The 19,601-nt window shown below is 37.9% G+C and overlaps 1 protein-coding gene across 1 annotated transcript in view; it reads left to right on the forward strand.

The window, feature by feature from the left end:
- Window positions 1–19,601, forward strand: part of ATF6 (activating transcription factor 6) — a 235,559-nt gene that overhangs the window by 156,410 nt on the left and 59,548 nt on the right. The window contains exon 15 of the mRNA XM_070366586.1: window positions 13,972–14,056. Within this exon, the coding sequence (XP_070222687.1) occupies window positions 13,972–14,056 (85 nt within the window). The remainder of the gene's footprint in view (window positions 1–13,971; window positions 14,057–19,601) is intronic.

Genomic DNA, 19,601 nt, shown 5'->3' on the forward strand with positions numbered 1-19,601 from the left:
AGCGAGTCCTCTACCATTTGAGCTAATCCCCCACTCCACTCTTGTACAAGTTTACTTCATTTCTAGAGCCAGCTGCCTAGTTTAAAAAACATTTTTGGTCTCCACCCAACATTTTCCCCAATTTTTCCAACAAAAAAATAAAGTAATTCTCTTAGATACCAATATTTAACTTTTTGCTTGAAGTGTTTCCTAATTAATCTCTTTTTTCAGAAAACTTGATTCAATTTTCTGTAGACACAGACCCTTCCTCTGTCCCATCCCATCCTTTGCTTTGGTAGCATATCTGTAGTTTGCAATTTAATTCTCAGGAAATTCACTTCCTGCCAGTAGTCCTGAGTAAAGTCAATTTTTAAAATAAAACATCTTGTAAACATTATGTCTGACAGACTCTCATATGGTTAAACTCTATACGTTTAGTGTTTGATCTTTCTCCTTAATAAGACATTTTTCTGACGCTACACTCTCAGCACACAACAAATGATGATTGATAACAAGTCTCAGGAATCCTAATGTATTTGCCTAAATCACACATGGTCCACCTTTGAAAAAGCTCTGTATTATAGCTGACAAAGTTTTGAAGTTTGATGAGCTCAGATTACTGAATGAAGAAATAGGAAGTATAAGGTCAGAGACTTCCTAGCACTCTACTTATTCAAGGCACATAACCAACATTTTGTTCTAAGAGCTTTCTTTAGGGAAAACAATCCCACCCTGGTTTAGAAACACTTTCCCTGAAGCCCTCATCAAGACAGAAGAATGACTGGGGGGCTACTGTCTTATTCTTGGGAAAGTTTACAAGGAATCATTTTGGCTGTGAAACTCAAAATTAATTCTGGATTTGAAAGAGAGGCATACGTAACGGTGTTGTTGTTGTTCAGCTGCTAGGTTGTGTCTGACTCTTCATGACCCCCTGAACTGGAGCACGCCAGGCTTCCCTGTCCTTCACGATATCCCAGAGTTTGCGCAAATTCTTGTCCATTGAGTCAGTGATGCCATCCAACTATTTCTTCCTCTGTCGTCCCCTTCTCCTTTTGGCCTCAGTTTTTCCCAGCATCAGGGTCTTTTCCAATGAGTTGGCCGTTCTCATCAGGTGGTCTAAGTATTGGAGCTTCAGCTTCAGCAACAGTCCTTCCAATGAATATTCAGGGTTGATTTCCTTTAGGATTGACTGGTTTGATCTTCTTACTGTCCTAGGGTCTCTCAAGACTCTTCACCAAACTGTGAGGTTGACCATTATCAAATTACTGAGATTTGACTCACCATAAAAATGACAGTTTTGTATGGTTCAATCATGCCCTTTTTGTGTGAATAAAAGAGTTCAGCACAGAGCTATAACAGAGTGAAGTAAGTCAGAAAGAAAAAATAAATATCACGTATTAACACACATATATGGAATTTTGAAAAATGGTACTGATGAACCTGTTTGCAGGGCAAGTGGAGATGCAGGCATGGAGAACAGACTTATGGACACGAGGCAGGGATATGGAAGATGAGGATGGGAAGAATGGAGAGGGTAGCATGGAAACATGTACACTAACTTATGTAAAACAGATAGCCAGTGGGAATATGTTATATGGCTCAGGAATTTAAGCCGGGGCTCTGTGACTACCTAGAGGGGTGGGATGGGATGGGAGGTGGGAGGGAGGCTCACGAGGGAGGGGACACATGTATACCTATGGCTGATCCATGTTGATGTATGGCAGAAACACCACCATAGTGTAATTATCCTTCAGTTAAAAAATTAAGGAAAAAAAAAGGAGTTCAGCATCAGTTGGGGAGTTTTGGGGGCTTCTTGTAGAGTTTGATATGAGAACCATTGCTTATGGCAATACTTTAGTTTGTACTTATTAGGATTTCAAACTAACTTTTTTTGGGGGTGACCTTGCCTGCACTATCAGATTTGAATTTACTGTCAAAATTTTCCTCTTGTCAAAATGTAAACCTTGGCTCACTTTTGAGCCATCTGTTGTGCTCTAATAGTTTTGATTTATTTTTCCTCTGGCTGACATGTGTGCTAATGGTGCAGATGCAAACTTTACATTTCCTTTTATTGGCCTGTAGTTTTATTGCATGTGTTAGTGGCACAAATACTGCATTCATATTAGCTATTTCTATTAACTGTTTCTAGTTTTGGGATGAGTAATGTATTTTACTTATGTTTTTACTATGATGGGAAGTTCTACATCATAGACATTTTAATAGACTTTTAAATGATTACACTCTACTTAATTTTACTACCTCTAATTTTTTTTTTTTTTGCAATTCTTATTTTCAGGATATGTCAGTATGTGTGTCTGTGTAGTTTAATGATTTCTAATTTCCTAATTGCCTTTGCTTTATAATTGCTTTAAATGAAAGGACAGATTTGGTTCCTGATCAACAGTTAATGTAACTACTAGAAATTAACATTAGTTCAGAATGTTGTGAATTGATAAATAACTAGGAAAAACTGACTTTAATTACTGCTTTGGCCTTCAGTTTGGTAGTCTGAAAGATACTTGGTAAGGTAAATGAGGCAGTGATACAGGAAACAAAAGGTAGGAACATATTGATAGAGAAAATTTAATACAAAGCTGTTTTTCAAATGTGGATAGATGCACTTTTTATTTTTGGTCTGTTTTTAACAGTTTTCTGGGTTGGAAAACCAACCCCCATGTCTGTAATACAGTTTACGTGGTTCAAATTTAAAATATCAAGAGGTCATTGTTATTAATATGGGCCTGATCTGCAAGACTCTTTGACATGTTGATCTAAGTGAAAGCTGTTTAGTGTCACAGATACTGCCTGTTGCAGACTGAGTTTCCCTCATCCTTAGGGGACATCGTTAGATATTAAATACCTTCCTTTCTGGGCTTCCCTGGTGACTCAGTGGTAAAGAATCTGCCTGCCAGTGCAGGAGACACTTGTTCAATCCCTGGCCCGGGGGAATCCCACATGCCGCAGAGAAACTAAGAAAACATAGACTACATCTATGAAGTCTGTGCTCTAACGGCCAGAACTGCAGCTACTGAAGCCCACTCAGCCTAGAGCCTGTGCCCTGCAGCAAGAGAAGCTACTTCAGTGAGAAGCCTGAGCACACTGCCACTAGAGACAAGCCTGCATGGCAGCAAAGACCCAGCACAGCCAAATAAATAAATTTTAAATGCATTCCTTTCTATCAAAAATAAAAGACTGCAGCCCTGATTCAGTTTCCTAACATGGGCAAAGCTGTTCTACCTAGTAAAACAGAGACTAGGGGTAATCTGTTAATTAACAAAATTGGTTAAAGCAAAGGATCTTTTTTTTTTAAGATATATACGTGTGTGTGTCTTACTTTATCTAAATTAATTATATAAATATGCATTCATTTGGCAAGCTTGGAGGCAGGGCCGGTTCTTTTTGAGTGCACATCTACTCAAGTTCCACGTTGTCTTTCTTGCAATAAACTCTACTCACTGTGTGCGTGCTAAGTCACTTCAGTCGTGTCTGAGTCTTTGCGACCCTATAGGCTGTGGCCCTCCAGGCTCCTCTGTCCAAGGGATTCTCCAGGCAAGAATACTGGAGGGAGTTGCTGTGTCTTCCTCCAGGGGATCTTCCTGAGCCAGGGATCGATCCTGCGTCTCTTTCTTCTGCATTGGCAGGCAGGTTCTTTACCACTAGCGCCAACTCGGAAGTGCTACACCCACAGTGCTCTCTTTCTATTCACACTGTTTTTTTTTTTTTTATGTTTTATTTTATTTTTAAATTACACAGTTAGTTTTTAACAAATATCAAAATGAAGCAAAGGTAGTTTTGGTAGTTTATTAAATAACAGTTAGTAACCAAAGGTAGTTTTGGAAAAATAACCCAACTAGTCATGAATGTTTAGTGTGTTAGAGGCAGCAGTAAGTTTTAGAGGGGAAGCGGGAAGGGTCATTTAACCTAGTGAGTTAGTTTAAGTTAAGGTCAGTTTCTACCTACACAGATATGTAGAATCAACATTAGACAAAACTTGGTAGGACCTCAGTTTGAATGTGCTTTTCCATCATAACCTCCAGCTGGGCAAAATGTGGTCCTGTTCTTTTGATAAGTTAGTCTCCAATTTTAGCTCTTTAAAAAAAAAAGAGAAGAAACAGATAACTTTGGATGCTGTGTTATGCACTAATAATTTTGTTTTTCTAACAAAGTGCTTGGAAGAGGGAATGGGGAAAGCTGTATGAAAATAGTATATTTTCTCATGCACAATATTGTATAACATTGGAAAACTGATGCTTTATTCTGACAATGAAACGTTTTGGCGTTTTCCCACCAGTATTTCTCTAACTTCCTCTGAGAATAACAAAGCGTTGATTATGCTATTTTGTCCACATAGTTTTCTCCCCACAGATATTCCTAGGTATCTCAGTCCTATAAAAGCTTTTTAGGAGTCCATTTGAAGATATCTTAAAGGTAGTGACATAGTTTTGAAAGACTGTGACAAAATAATTTATCTCTATGGCAACATCTTTTTCTACTTTTTATTTCTAAGTAACTTCACCTTTGTTGCAGTTGAATTATATTAACTGACTTAATAAGAAAGAAAGAATTTTGTTCAGATTCATCTAATTGTACTTGTACTTTTCCAGGATTGAATTTCCTAGACAATTTCTTTAATAAATAAAGGGGAGGGGAATATTATCAAGAAGGCCAGATAACAAAGGTGATTGTTTTACACTGTTAAAGAGTAAAGCTTCTTTGATTATTTTAACCCTTATTGAGATTTCTCTTGAGTAAAAACCACTATATTATTTCACAAACTTGTAATATAACTAGTCATTGGAGTTGTTTTAGTACAAGTGACAGAAAAGTCCAAAATAGTAGTGACTTAGACAAATTAGAAGTTTGTTTCTCATATGGAGGTCTTCTGGTATCTCCTTGATCGTTAGGATCCCTTGCTCCTCCTTATTGCTCCATAAATTTCAGATTGCAGTTTCCGTATCCTGATGCAAGATGGCTACCCCAGTTTCAGCAGTCACATCTGCATTCTAGCTAGCAGGTGAGAAACAAGAAAAGGAGCGAGTTTGCCTTTCACCATCACCACCCTGACAAAGTTTCATGCACCATTTCTCCTCACAGTCCACTGACCAGAACTTGAATATGTAGCTTCACTTGGTTGCACAGGAATATAGTCCTTTTTCTGAGTAGCTTCGTGCCCAGCTAAATGATATTAGAAAAGGAATAGGAAAAGGAAAGCAGATACCGAGCACAATGACTGTTCCTGCCACAATTAGCATTCTTTGCCTAAGAAAAACTTGAATATGTGTTCTTTAAAAGAAAATATCCTCTGTAGCACAGTGCTGAATACATGGTAGGTTACTATGCTCAGTAAATTTTTTTTTAATGAATGGTGAGAAGTCAGTAAATGTTGACTGATTCCTTTCTGAAGATGTCACTGATAGGATTAGTGAAATACCATCAAACGTGAGATAAACATAGTTGGAGAGAACAAATGATTGAAGATTCACTGTTACGGCAAGAAACATTTAACTTGATGAAGTGAAAGTAAATATTAAATGAAGCAACTACACTGTTGTAGGCGTGTGTGTGTGTGCAAAGTATTTTTTAATATAAAATAGGCACAGTTAGAGTTCGTGGGTGCATGCTAAGTTACTTCAGTCATGTCCAACTCTTTGCAACGCCATGGACTGTAGTCCACCAGGCTCCTCTGTCCATGGGATTCTCCGGGCAAGAATATTGGAGTGGTTTGCCATTTCCTACTCCAGAGAATCTTCCCAACCCAGGGATAGAACCCACATCTCTTTTATCTCCTACATTGGCGGGCAGGTCCTTTACCACTAGCGCCACCTGGGAAGCCCAGAGTCTTTAGTATACCAGCTTTGATTCCCTGCATGTCTAACCTATAGGTCTCTTTGTAAACAAGCACTTTATAGGTTTTACTCCCAGTTTGCAAACCTTTAATAATTAGAGGTAGGGAAGGTTAACTGTAATAGTTTTTATGCGTTCAAGATGTGATTTCTTCTTTTTCACAAATAGTAATGTGTTTTTTTGGTTTTCTGCTGCAAAAGTAACTACTTTGTATGAAATTTAATGAAGAGAGAAAGCAGGAGGCATTATGTTCTGAAAATCATGTTTAAAGAAGTTTGATACGACATCTAGATCCTAACAGGAAATTCAGATTTAAGTCTGAGCCTGACCTTAACCCGTGACCAGTGGAATCAAAGTATGTTTATTTTTACAGTAGCCTTAATTTGGGGCTTGTAAGTTTGTTGGTTTGTTTTCTCATTCAATTTGGGGGATCCTGAACAGTATTTTAATTATAGGTGTTTAGCTATTTATAATTTTTATGGCACGAAGATCAGCAAATTTTGTTTTGTCTTGGCTATCATATGTTATCTTACTTTCAGAAACGTGTGATCTTTGTGTCTAACAATGCACTTAAAAAAAAAACTTTCCCATGCTGCAGTGCCGGAATTATAACAGAACAATCACACTCATCTTTTCCCCTCTGTTTTTTTTTTTTTTTTAAATAAACATGTTCTCATGGAGATGTTGCCTTGAATTAGACAAAGCACAAGCAATTACAGGAAAGGTTTTCTGTACAGTTCTGTTCATGTACATTAATTTCTGTTTGTTTTTCACAATCTAGGTTTTTTTCTTAGCTTTGCTGGTACTTACATTTCATAATCACATTGAATTAAGTTGCATTGAATTTTTTATCACTCTCAGCTATGTCAAGTCCTATTTTTTGATGAGTCCTTCCATAGAGCAAGTTTGTTGAACAAATGATGCAACACAGGAGCAAGAAAATAAAGCAAGAGGAGTTAGACTGCGGGTTAGCTTTATCTCAGTTTAACCATGCTCCCTTAAGAAGAAACACTACTGTATACTTTTTTCTCTTTTTCCTTTTTGTTGTGACAATTCCTATGTTTTTGCTAGGAAAAAAAGTGTCTGAGTTATTGAAAACAGTAGTTAATATCAAAGTCAAAGTCATTTTTAACCAGCTTTTTCATACCTACAAAAGACATATATACCTTTTCCAAAACACTCATTCTTCCCTGTTTCTGAAGCCAAAGTCCTCTTGGTTCATTCTTACTTCAGCTTCAGTATTTGTGTGGTTGGAAACTAGAAACCTCAGATGCTCTGGGTCACTTATAGATGATCAAAAGTTGGCAATATTACATTTATGTGTATGTACTCAGTCATGTCTGATTCTTTGCAATGCTGTGGACTGTAACTGGCCAGGTTCCTCAGTTCATGTTATTTTCTAGGCAAGAAATGCTGGAGTGGGTTGCCACTTCCTTTTCTAGAGGATCTTCCTGACCCAGGGATCAAACCCATCTCTCTTGTGTCTCCTGCATTGGCAGGCAAATTCTTTCATTTGTGTCACCTGGGAAGCCCCAATATTACATTTAGAATTATATAATTTTGCTAGGCATCCGTTTATAATTTTTTTTTTTTTTTACCCTTCCACTAATCTGTACACTTTTTAAGGGGAAGAACTATGCATCTTATTTAGCATTTTTCTGTTGCTTACCAAAAGAGAAGCCTAACACTGGCTGCTTCAAAGGGAGAAGAGAAGGCCAAGCAGGTAAGGCTCTAGGCCTTGGTCTTGCTTGAATCAGAACCTCTCTGTTATATATCAGTTTTTGGGATCAGTATTGTTTTCAGGAGGGGGCGGAACATTACTCTTCTTTAAAAAAGAAATTTGAAGATGACTCTACTAGATAACTTCAGTACCTTCTGACATTATCTAGTCCAGCCTCCTCATTTTATAGGATTGGAAATAGATCCAGATTATACAGCTATTCAGTGGCAGAGCTAGAATTAAAAGCCCTCTGTTCTGACTGCTTGACCAATATCCTTTATAGTATACTGAAGGATATATGTTATCAGAACTAGCAGTTTTCTATAGTATCTGGTAGTGATAGTCTTTCCCTGGTGGCTCAGATGGTAAAGAATCTGCCCTCAATGTCAGAGAACTGGACTTGATCACTGGGTCAGGAAGATCCCCTAAAGAAGGGAATGGCAACCCACTCCAGTATTCTTGCCCAGGGAATTCCATGGACAGAGGAGCCTGGCAGAGTCAGACATAACTGAGCGTCACAGGCTGGTCTGGGCTAATGATAGTCACTCAGTAATTCATGTGTATTGCATTATGAATGAATGAATCATAAAATGATTTGTAGTTAATTATCCCAAAGTCAGGTTCAAATAAAAAACTATCATTTTTTTAAAATGTAAGTTTCCATCTCACTCTTTTCATATGTCTCACCCTCTCCTCCCCTCTCCCCATGTCCATAAGTCTATTCTCTATGTCTGTTTCTCCACTGCTGCTGCTGCTGCTGCTAAGTCGCTTCAGTCATGTCCAACTCTGTGAGACCCCATAGACGGCAGCCCACAAGGCCCTGCCGTCCCTGGGATTCTCCAGGCAAGAACACTGGAGTGGGTTGCCATTTCCTCCTCCAATGCATGAAAATGAAAAGTGAAAGTGAAGTCTTCAGTACCACAGAATACAATATTTATCTTTCTCTGACTCACTTCAGTCTGTGTAATAGATTCTAGGTTCATCTGCGTCATCAAAACTGAGTCAAATGTGTTCCTTTTTATGGCCGAGTAGTATTCCATTGTGTATATGTACCACAACTTTTTTATCCATTCATCTATCGATGGATATCTAGGTTGCTTCTGTGTTCTAGCTGTTGTAAATAGTGCTGCAGTGACCAATGGGATACATGTGTCTTTTTCAATTTTGGTTTCCTCATTTGCCTATGAGTGGGATTGCTGGGTCATATGGTTGTTTTATTCCTAGTTTTTTAAGGAATCTCCATACTGTCTTCCATAGTTGCTGTATCAATTTGCATTCCCACCAACAGTGGAGGAGCGTTCCCTTTTCTCCACACCCTCTCCAGTATTTATTATTTGTAGACTTTTTGATGACTGGTGTGAGGTGATATATCATTGTAGTTTTGATTTGCATTTCTCTAATAATGAGCAGTGTTGAGCATCTTTTCATGTGTTTTTTAGCCATCTGTATGTCTTCTTTGGAGAAATGTCTGTTTAGGTCTTTTCCCCATTTTTTGATGGGGTTGTTTGTGTTTCTGCTATTGAGTTGTATGAGATGCTTGTATATTTTAGAGATTAATCCTTTGTCAGTTGTTTCATTTGCTATTATTTTCTCCCATTCTGAGGGTCGTCTTTTCACCTTGCTTATAGTTTCCTTTGCTGTGCAAAAGCTTTTAAGTTTACTCAGGTCCCACTTGTTTACTTTGTTTTTATTTCCATTACTCTAGGGGGTGGATCATAGAGGATCTTGCTTTCATTTATGTCATCAAGTGTTCTGCCTATATTTCCCTCTAAGAGTTCTATAGTTTCTGGTCTTACATTTAGGTCTTTAATCCATTTTGAGTTTATTTTGGTGTATGGTGTTAGGAAGTGTTCTAATTTGATTCTTTTACACGTATCTGTCCAGTTTTCCTAGCACCATTTATTGAAGAGGCTGTCTTTGCTCCACTGTATATTCTTGCCTCCTTTGTCAAAAATAAGGTACCCATAGGGGCATGGGTTTACTTCTGGGCTTCCTATCTTGTTCCATTGGTCTATATTTCTGTTTTTGTGCCAGTACCATACTGTCTTGATGACTCTAGCTTTGTAGTATAATCTGAAGTCAGGAAGGTTGATTCCTCCAGCTCCATTCTTCTTTCTCAAGACTGCTTTGGCTCCTTCGGGGTCTTTTGTGTTTCCATATGAATTGTGAAATTTTTTGTACTAGTTCTGTGAAAAATGCCATTGGTAATTTGATAGGGATCGCGTTGAATCTTAGATTGCATTTGGTAGTATAGTCATTTTCACAATATTGATTCTTCCTACCCAGGAACATGGGATATCTCTCCATTTGTTTATGTCATCTTTGATTTCTTTCATTAGTGTCTTATAATTTTCTCTGTACAGTTCTTTTGTCTCCTTAGGTAAGTTTATTCTTAGATATTTAATTGTTTTTGTTGCAGTGGTAAAGGGGATTGATTCCTTAATTTCTCTTTCTGATTTTTCATTTTTAGTATATAGAAATGCAAGTGATTTCTGTGTATTGATTTTGTATCCTGCAACTTTGCTAAATTCACTGATTAGCTCTAGTAATTTTCTCATACTGTACTTTTCTATGTTTAGTATCATGTCATCTGCAAACAGTGAGAGCCTTACTTCTTCTTTTCTGATCTTGATTCCTTTTATTTCTTTTTCTTCTCTGATTACTGTGGCTAGGACTTCCAGAGCTATGTTGAATAATAGTGGTGAGAGTGGACACTCTTGTCTTGTCCCTGATCTTAGGAGGAGTGCTTTCAGTTTTTCACCATTGAGAATAATGTTTGCTGTAAGCTTATCATATATGGCCTTTACTATGTTGAGGTAAGTTCCTTCTATGCCTATTTTTTGAAGAGTTAAAATCATAAATGGGTGCTGAATTTTGTCAAAGGCTTTTTCTGCATCTATTGAGATTATCATATGGTTTTTATCTTTCAACTTGTTAATATAGGGTATCACAGGGTATTGATTGGTATATATTGAAGAATCCTTGCATTCCTGGAATAAACCCAACTTGATCATGGTATATGAGCTTTTTGATGTGTTGCTGAATTCTGTTTGCTAAAATTTTGTTGAGGATTTTTGCATCGATGTTCATCAGTGATATTGGTCTGTAGTTTTCTTTTTTTGTGTTGTCTTTGTCTGGTTTTGGTATCAGGGTGATGGTGGCCTTGTAGAATGAGCTTGGAAATGTTCCTTCCTCTGCAGTTTTTTGAACGAGTTTTAGAAGATAGGCATTAACTCTTCTCTAAATGTTTTATAGAATTCTCCTGTGAAGCCGTCTGGTCCTGGGCTTTTGTTTTTGGGGAGATTTTCTTTATCACAGCTTCAATTTCAGTGCTTGTAATTGGGTTGTTCATAATTTCTAATTCTTCCTGGTTCAGTCTTGGAAGATGGAACTTTTCTAAGACTCTGTCCATTTCTTCCAGGTTATCCATTTTCTTGCCATATAGTTGTTCATAATAGTCTCTTATAATCCTTTGTATTTCTGCACTGTCTGTTGTAACCTCTCCTTTTTCATTTTTAAGTTTGTTGATTTGATTCTTCTCCCTTTTTTTCTTGATGAGTCTGGCTAAAGGTTTGTCAATTTTGTTTATCTTCTCAAAGAACCAGCTTTTAGTTTTATTAATCTTTACTATTGTTTCTTTCATTTCTTTTTCATTTATTTCTGCTCGGATCTTTATGGTTTGTTTTCTTTTACTAATTTTTGGGGGGTTTTGTTCTTTTTCCAGTTGTTTTAGATGTAAAGTTAGGTTGTCTAGTTGATGTTTTTCTTGTTTCTTGAGGTAGGATTGAATTGCTATAAACTTCCCTCTTAGAACTACTTTTGCTGCATCCCATAGGTTTTGAGTTGTGTTTTCATTGACATTTGTTTCTAGAAATTTCTTGATTTCCCTTTTGATTTCTTCAGTAATCTTCTGGTTATTTAGAAACATGTTGTTTAATCTCCATGTGTTTGTGTTTCTTACAGCTTTTTCTTATTATTGATATCTGGTCTCATAGCATTGTGGTCAGAGAAGATGCTTGATTTCAATTTTCTTAAGTTTACTGAAGTTTGATTTGTGACCCAAGATGTGGTCTATCCTGGAGAATGTTCCATGTGCCCTTGGGAAGAAGGTGTATTCTGCGTTTGGATGGAATGCCCTGAAGATATCAATGAGATTCAGCTCATCTAATGCATCATTTAAGACTTATGTTTCCTTATTAATTTTCTGTTTTGATGATCTGTCCATTGGTGTGAGTGGGATGTTAAAGTTTCCTACTATTATTGTGTTACTGTCAATTTCTCCTTTTATGTCTGTTAGTGTTGTCTTATGTATTGAGGTGCTCCTATGTTGGGTGCATAGATATTTACCATCGTTATGTCTTCCTCTTGGATTGATCCCTTGATCATTATGTAGTGTCCTTCCTTATCTCTTGTAATCGTCTTCATTTTAAGGTCTATTTCGTCTGATGTGAGGATTGCTACTCCAGCTTTCTTTTGTTTCCCATTTGCATGGAGTATATTTTTCCATCCTCTCACTTTCAGTCTCACTGAAAGTCTTACTGAAAGTGAGAGGTCTGAAGTGGGTTTCTTGTAGACAGCATATAGATGGGTCTTGTTTTTGTATCCATTCAGCCAGTCTGTGTCTTTTGGTTGGAGCATTTAATCCATTTACATTTAAAGTAATTGTTGGTATATATGTCCCTATGCCATTTTCTTAATTGTTTGGGGTTGATTGTGTAGATCTTGTTTCTTCTCTTGTATTTCTTGACTGTAGAAGTCCCTTTAACATTTGTTGTAAAGCTGGTTTGGTGGTACTGAATTCTCTCAACTTCTGTTTGTCTGAAAAGCTTTTGATTTCTCCATCAATTTTGAGTGAGATCCTTGCTGGGTACAATAATCTTTGTTGTAGATTTTTCCCTTTCAGTACTTTAAATATATCCTGCCATTCCCTTCTGGCCTGCAGAGTTTCTGCTGCAAGATCAGCTGTTAAGCATATGAGGTTTCCCTTGAATGTACTTGTTGCTTTTCCCTTGCTGCTTTTAATATTCTTTCTTTGTATTTAGTCTTTGTTAGTTTGATTAGTATATGTCTTGGTGTGTTTCTCCTTGGGTTTAATCCTTTACAGGACTCTTTGTGCCTCTTGAACTTGGTTGACTATTTCCTTTTCCATGTTGGGGAAATTTTCAACTATAATCTCTTCAAAATTTTTCTCATACCCTTTCTTTTTCTTTTCCTCTTCTGGGACCCTATAATTCGAATGTTGGTGCATGTGATATTGTCCCAGAGGTCTCTGAGACCATCCTCAGTTATTTTCATTCTTTTTACTTTATTCTGCTCTTCAGAAGTTATTTCCACATTTTATCTTCCAGCTCACGGATTCATTCTTCTACTTCAGGTATTCTGCTATGGATTTCTTCTAGAGTATTTTTAATTTCAGTAATTGTGTTGTTTGTCTCTGCATCTTTATTCTTTAATTCTTCTAGGTCTTTGTTAATTGATTCTTGCATTTTCTCCATGTTGTTTTCAAGGTTTTTGATCATCTTTACTATCATTGTTCTGAATTCTTTTTCAGGTAGTTTGCCTATTTCCTCTTCATTTATTTGGACTTATGTATTTCTAGTTTGTTCCTTCATTTGTGTAGTATTTCTCTGCTTTTTCTTTTTTTTTTTTAACTTACTATGTTTGAGGTCTCCTTTTCCCAGCCTTCAAGGTTGAATTCTTTCTTCCTTTTGGTTTCTCCTCTCCTAAGGTTGGTCCAGTAGTTTGTGTAAGCTTCATGTAGGGTGAGATTTGTGCTGAGCTTTTTGTTGTTGTTGTTTGTTTGGTTGGTTTTCCTCTGATGGACAAGGCTGAGTAAGGTGGTAATCCTGTCTGCTGATGATTGGGTTTTTATTTTTGTTTGTTGTTTAGATCAGGCATCCTGCACAGGTGTCCGGCACAGGTGTCTTGCACGGGTGGTTGAGTGATGCCGGGTCTTGTATTCAAGTGGTTTCCTTTGTGTGAGTTCTCACTATTTGATACTCCCTAGCATTAGTTCTCTGTTAGTCTAGGGTCTTGAAGTCAGTGCTCCCACTCCAAAGGCTTAGGGCTTGATCTCTGAGTCCAGAAGAAATGGCGCAGTGCTTTTTACCCAGTCTTCAAAACAGGTCTGAAGCCAGATTCAAGGACTCCTGTCCTCCAGGATGACGCCTCCCTCCTGACGGAAGATCCCTTTTTCTCTTCCTCGGTGCTGAGTCTGGTTTCACCTGCTCACAGGGGGACGAGTACAGAGGCCTTGCACCTCGTCCTTCAGGCCAGAGTTCTGAGTACAAAAGGGCTTAGCCAGCCCCACCCCACCTTTTTTTTTTATGATAGCATTGAAATGTTGGCATCCTAGAAACTCTGAATTGGGCTTGTTATAGAACTAAGCTGATTGTTATATGTAACAAATTGTTCTTTGTTAATCTTAGGATCACCTGCTGTTACCAGCTACCACCCATAACAAGACCTCAAGACCAAAGATGTCAATTGTATTACCAGCAATAAACATAAATGGTAAGTTGAAATTTTGGCTTATGAATGACATGTGATTGCTTTGTTTAACCTAGATTCTCTGGATTAACTAACACATTCATCTGGTCAAGTATATATCCATGCGTTAATTCTGAAGCATTTTCCCACTGTTTTCACAAAATATTATTTTTAAATTCTTCTCTTTTAAAAAGTAAAAGGTTTAGTCTAAAGCTACCTTTACAATTACTATATATTTTGTATATAAATTTATATACAATTTATCTTTACTGATCTATACACTACTTGCTTGGGGCCTTTCTGGTAATACCTGCTGTATAAGAAGTCCTTGCTATATTGTGAGGGTGAGTTCATAAGTTAGGTTATTGGAGCTCAAAGCAGTTTCTTGTATAACATAAATGGTGATGTGATGTGATTCCCAAACTAAACCTAAGAAACCTGTTTATATTTAATCTGTAATACTAATGAATTTGATATTGACAGTATTACTATTGCATTTTGTTCTCTCATTAATTCTGGGTATTGGATAAAATACAAATAATACCATAGTGCTTTGAGAGTATCCAAAGTGTGATGGTGTAGTGTACTTGCTTATAGTTTAGTAGGGAGTATAAGATAAGCACAGAAATCACTGTATTCCAGAGAGAGCATCCCATAAGGAATAAACAAAGTACTAAAGGGATTTAGTAAAGAAGAGATTACTTCCAGCTGGGTTCTTCATGGAAAAGAGAAACTTCTCACTCCCAGTGTCAGGTGTGTGTTGAGAATGAGCACAGTGTATATTGTTGGCTGATGACTTTCTCTGACACATCATATTAAATTCTAATGGAACTGGGAGGATTGGTTGTCCTTCTCAAGTCCATTTATCTGGTGTAACAGAACTACTAGTAAATTTTCTGTCTAATAATGACAACCTTATAGTTTAATGAGTAAGACAAAATCGAAAAGTTCTTTAACCTGCAGTTGAACCAGTCCACATTCTGATTGATGGTCATGCTGAAGCCACCAAATACAATTATAAAACACTGGGATTCTAGATAAATTCCAATAAAATTTAGTCTTAGAGAAAGAGTATTAGGTATTCATTGTACATTTTAAGATCATCGAGGACTGTCAAACTTCAATTAACTGTATCAGGTCAGATCAGTCGCTCAGTCATGTCTGACTCTTTGCAACCCCATGAATCGCAGCACGCCAGGCCACCCTGTCCATCACCAACTCCCAGAGTTCACTGAGACTCACGTCCATCGAGTCAGTGATGCCATCCAGCCATCTCATCCTCTGTCGTCCCCTTCTCCTCCTGCCCCCAGTCCCTCCCAACATCAGAGTCTTTTCCAATGAGTCAACTCTTCGCATGAGGTGGCCAAAGTACTGGAGTTTCAGCTTTAGCATCAGTCCTTCCAAAGAAATCCCAGGGCTGATCTCCTTCAGAATGGACTGGTTGGATCTCCTTGCAGTCCAAGGGACTCTCAAGAGTCTTCTCCAACACCACACTTCAAAAGCATCAATTCTTCGGTGCTCAGCCTTCTTCACAGGCCAACTCTCACATCCATACATGACCACAGGAAAAACCATAGCCTTGACTAGACGAACCTTTGTTGGCAAAGTAATGTCTCTGCTTTTGAATATGCTATCTAAGTTGGTCATAACTTTCCTTCCAAGGAGTAAGCGTCTTTTAATTTCATGGCTGCAGTCACCATCTGTAGTGATTTTGGAGCCCCCCAAAATAAAGTCTGACACTGTTTCCCCATCTATTTCCCATGAAGTGGTGGGACCGGATGCCATGATCTTAGTTTTCTGAATGTTGAGCTTTAAGCCAGCTTTTTCACTCTCCACTTTCACTTTCATCAAGAGGCTTTTGAGTTCCTCCTCACTTTTTGCCATAAGGGTGGTGTCATCTGCATATCTGAGGTTATTGATATTTCTCCCAGCAGTCTTGATTCCAGTTTGTGTTTCTTCCAGTCCAGCGTTTCTCATGATGTACTCTGCATATAAGTTAAATAAACAGGGTGACAATATACAGCCTTGATGAACTCCTTTTCCTATTTGGAACCAGTCTGTTGTTCCATGTCCAGCTCTAACTATTGCTTCCTGACCTGCATACAAATTTATCAAGAGGCAGATCAGGTGGTCTGGTATTCCCACCTCTTTCAGAATTTTCCACAGTTTATTGTGATCCACACAGTCAAAGGCTTTGGCATAGTCAATAAAGCAGAAATAAATGTTTTTCTGGAACTCTCTTGCTTTTTCAATGATCCAGCGGATGTTGGCAATTTGATCTCTGGTTCCTCTGCCTTTTCTAAAACCAGCTTGAACATCAGGAAGTTCACATATTGCTGAAGCCTGGCTTGGAGAATTTTGAGCATGACTTTACTAGCGTGTGAGATGAGTGCAATTGTGCGGTAGTTTGAGCATTCTTTGGCATTGCCTTTCTTTGGGATTGGAATGAAAACTGACCTTTTCCAGTCTTGTGGCCACTGCTGAGTTTTCCCAATTTGCTGGCATATTGAGTGCAGCACTTTCACAGCATCATCTTTCAGGATTTGCAATAGATCAACTGGAATTCCATCACCTCCACTAGCTTTGTTTGTAGTGATGCTTTCTAAGGCCCACTTGACTTCACATTCCAGGATGTCTGGCTCTAACTGTATACAGACAGCTTATTAGAAATGCTTAGGAGACAATGTTATAGACACATAACATATAAAAAAAAGTTTTTTTCTTTTTAAAACATAAAAGAATTATGACGTCCTCTTAGTCTTAGGAAGACAGAACAAACTTTTTAAAAAAACAAACTGTAACGCTGAGGTGAACTTATACTCCTTCAATGAAGGCATACCTCTGAAGCTTTCATGGATCAATCATATTACAACTTCAAGTGGAACAGTATATTCGAAAGGGTAGTGTATTACACTCCAAAGAATATGCTTAGGAAATATTATTCATCTTGTTCCTAGATTTCTCTACTTGAACCGTAATAGATCTAACTTCTTGTCAGTTTATGCTCAGAAAGGGTATTGTCTAACCTTCAGCAAGGCAGAATTTACTTAATTTTAGTATTTTGATCTCAGGTTCTTATAAAGTAAAACCAGGCATTCTTCTGCATAACAGTAAGCTATCCATTTGTATTGATATTAAGCCAAAAACAGTAAGATGCTGTTTGATTATCTTGGCCAGGGGACTAATTTTTTAAAATGAGCCTTTTCATGGATTTGAAAAATACCATAATTAGAGGATCATTTCCTTTTTAATCTGGTTTGAATTTCTTTGTAAATAAGTTTTGTTTTCCTTTTTAGGATATAGACAACTCTTAGAAAAGTTACTTCAAATTCAGGAAATACTGATTAAGTAGATACCATGTGCTCAGTACTGTGCTGCATCCTCAGCTTCTTTTCTGAACCATCCCTTTACCTTCTTGTTTTGAGGCCACTTCTCAAATTAGACCTTGATTTTTCCTTCCCATGTCATATATCTCAGAGCCTGCAGATGGGGCGGATAGTATCCTTGTCCCCCATTACAACCTCCAGATGACCTCACCTTTCTTCTTTGGTCTCCCTAACATCTTTTAAGTTTATAACACTCCTGTTACCCTTCTTTGCTGCTGTCTTCTACCCCGCTTTCACTGACTACTTCTCCACCACGGCTCTTGTCAACTCTATAAAACTTCAGCATCTACACAGAGGATTCATCCAGCACTCAGGCCTCTTTAGATCAACTCATCTTTTATTTCTGCACCACCTCAGCTTCCCATCCACATGGTCATACTCAAGACCTCCTCATCATCCATAATGGCATCCATTTGAAATCTCTCCAGGCATCCCACTCTGACTTTTATTTGCTCTCCCACTGTAATACCCACACTCCAGCTACTCTCTGACCTCACAAATCTCCAGTCCTTTGACCCTGCCACTTTTTTCTGTCTTACATCCATCTTGGCATACACTTCTCCTTACCAAGCCTGTATTCCGTGTTCCATACTATCACCACTCTTACAAACCACCCCCCCCCAATCCTCTTTCCTTAGGTCCCACTTGTCTGTAAAAATCTCACCCTAATTAAACACAGCTATACTCTTTATGCCTCCTGTCAAGCGGTTGAAAATTGCTACAAAACATCATCCAGTCTGGACAAGGAGATTCACTTCAAATTTATGACCATTAATTCCAAAGGGGCATTCAGTACCACCTATCATTGCTAGTAAATCCACTTGCCTTCTCTCTGAAACAAGAATTTCTCACCTTCTCTTCTCAAATCTCCAATATCCCCTCTCTTCACCCCCTCAGCTGATGAACTCATCAAAATGCTACATTGAGAAAATAGATGTAATCGTTGAAGAGCTATCTCATCTTTCCACTACCTAGCAGCATCTGTACCCACAAATTCTGCTTTCCTTCTTACTGCACTGGGAGAAAAGTTTCTTCCACTGAGTTGTAAATCCCAACTTTGCTATTTATTGGATATGTGTAGTTCGACAAATTAATTAAGTTTTCTGTACTTGTGCGTGCGTGCATGCTTAGTCGCTTCAGTCATGTCTGCCTCTCTGCAACCCCATGGACCATAGCCTGCCAGGCTCCTCTGTCCATGGGATTCTCCAGGCAAGAATACTGGAGTGGGTTGCCATTTCCTTCTGTACTTGAGCTTCCTGTAAAAGGAGGTATTAGTGTAATACCTTCCTCTTAGATTTGGGTGAGAATTAAATAAGCAGAAATGCTTTAAATAGTGCCTAGCTGTTTTCAGTTTGGTCACTCTTACTTTGTCATTGTCATCATGGTCACCATTATCTAAGGTGACTCCTTCCTTTTGGATCGTGCATCCCAGCCCTTCTCACCATTTCAGAGACTTTGCTCCTGCATTTTTACCCTTGCTATCCCCAGTGATCAGTTTCTTCTCTACTGGGTCATCCCTACCAACATACAAAGTGCCTTAATATTGCTTTTGGTGTAGGGAGAATCTCTTGACTCCATGTGCTGTTTCTCTTCTGCCTTCATAGCAAAACTCTTGAAAGAGTTACCTATACTCATTGCTTCCATTTACTTATCTCCCATTCTCTCCTCTGCTTACTCTTATGTAACTTTTGCCCTGCTGAAGTATTCTTGCAAAAGGGTCATGACCAATACCTTGCCAAAGCCAAGAGTCATGTCTTCATTCTCATCTTACCTGACCTCACAATGTTATTTGACATGGTTGACTATTCCCGTTTTTTCAGCCTCCCATTTTTATTTTTAAAAACTTCACATCTACAGAAAAGTTGAAAGATGAGTACAGTGAGTATATGGAGACCCTTTACCTAGATTTCACCAATTGTTAACAGTTTCCCATATTTACTTTATTTGTATCTATTTATCTCTTTATACTCATATGTGTTTTTTTCTGAACTGTTAGGAAGTTAGTTGCAAACATTTTAATACTTTACCCTTAAATACTTGAATATGCATCTCCTAAAAAAGGGATGTTCTCCTACACAAGCACAATAAAATGACCACATCAAAGTTTAACATTGATATAATAGAGTTTAATATATAATCAATATTCAAATTTCAAAATTTGCCCCCAAAATATTCTTTATAGC

Source organism: Bos mutus, chromosome 3, assembly GCF_027580195.1.
Source record: "Bos mutus isolate GX-2022 chromosome 3, NWIPB_WYAK_1.1, whole genome shotgun sequence".
Classification (NCBI taxonomy): domain Eukaryota; kingdom Metazoa; phylum Chordata; class Mammalia; order Artiodactyla; family Bovidae; genus Bos; species Bos mutus.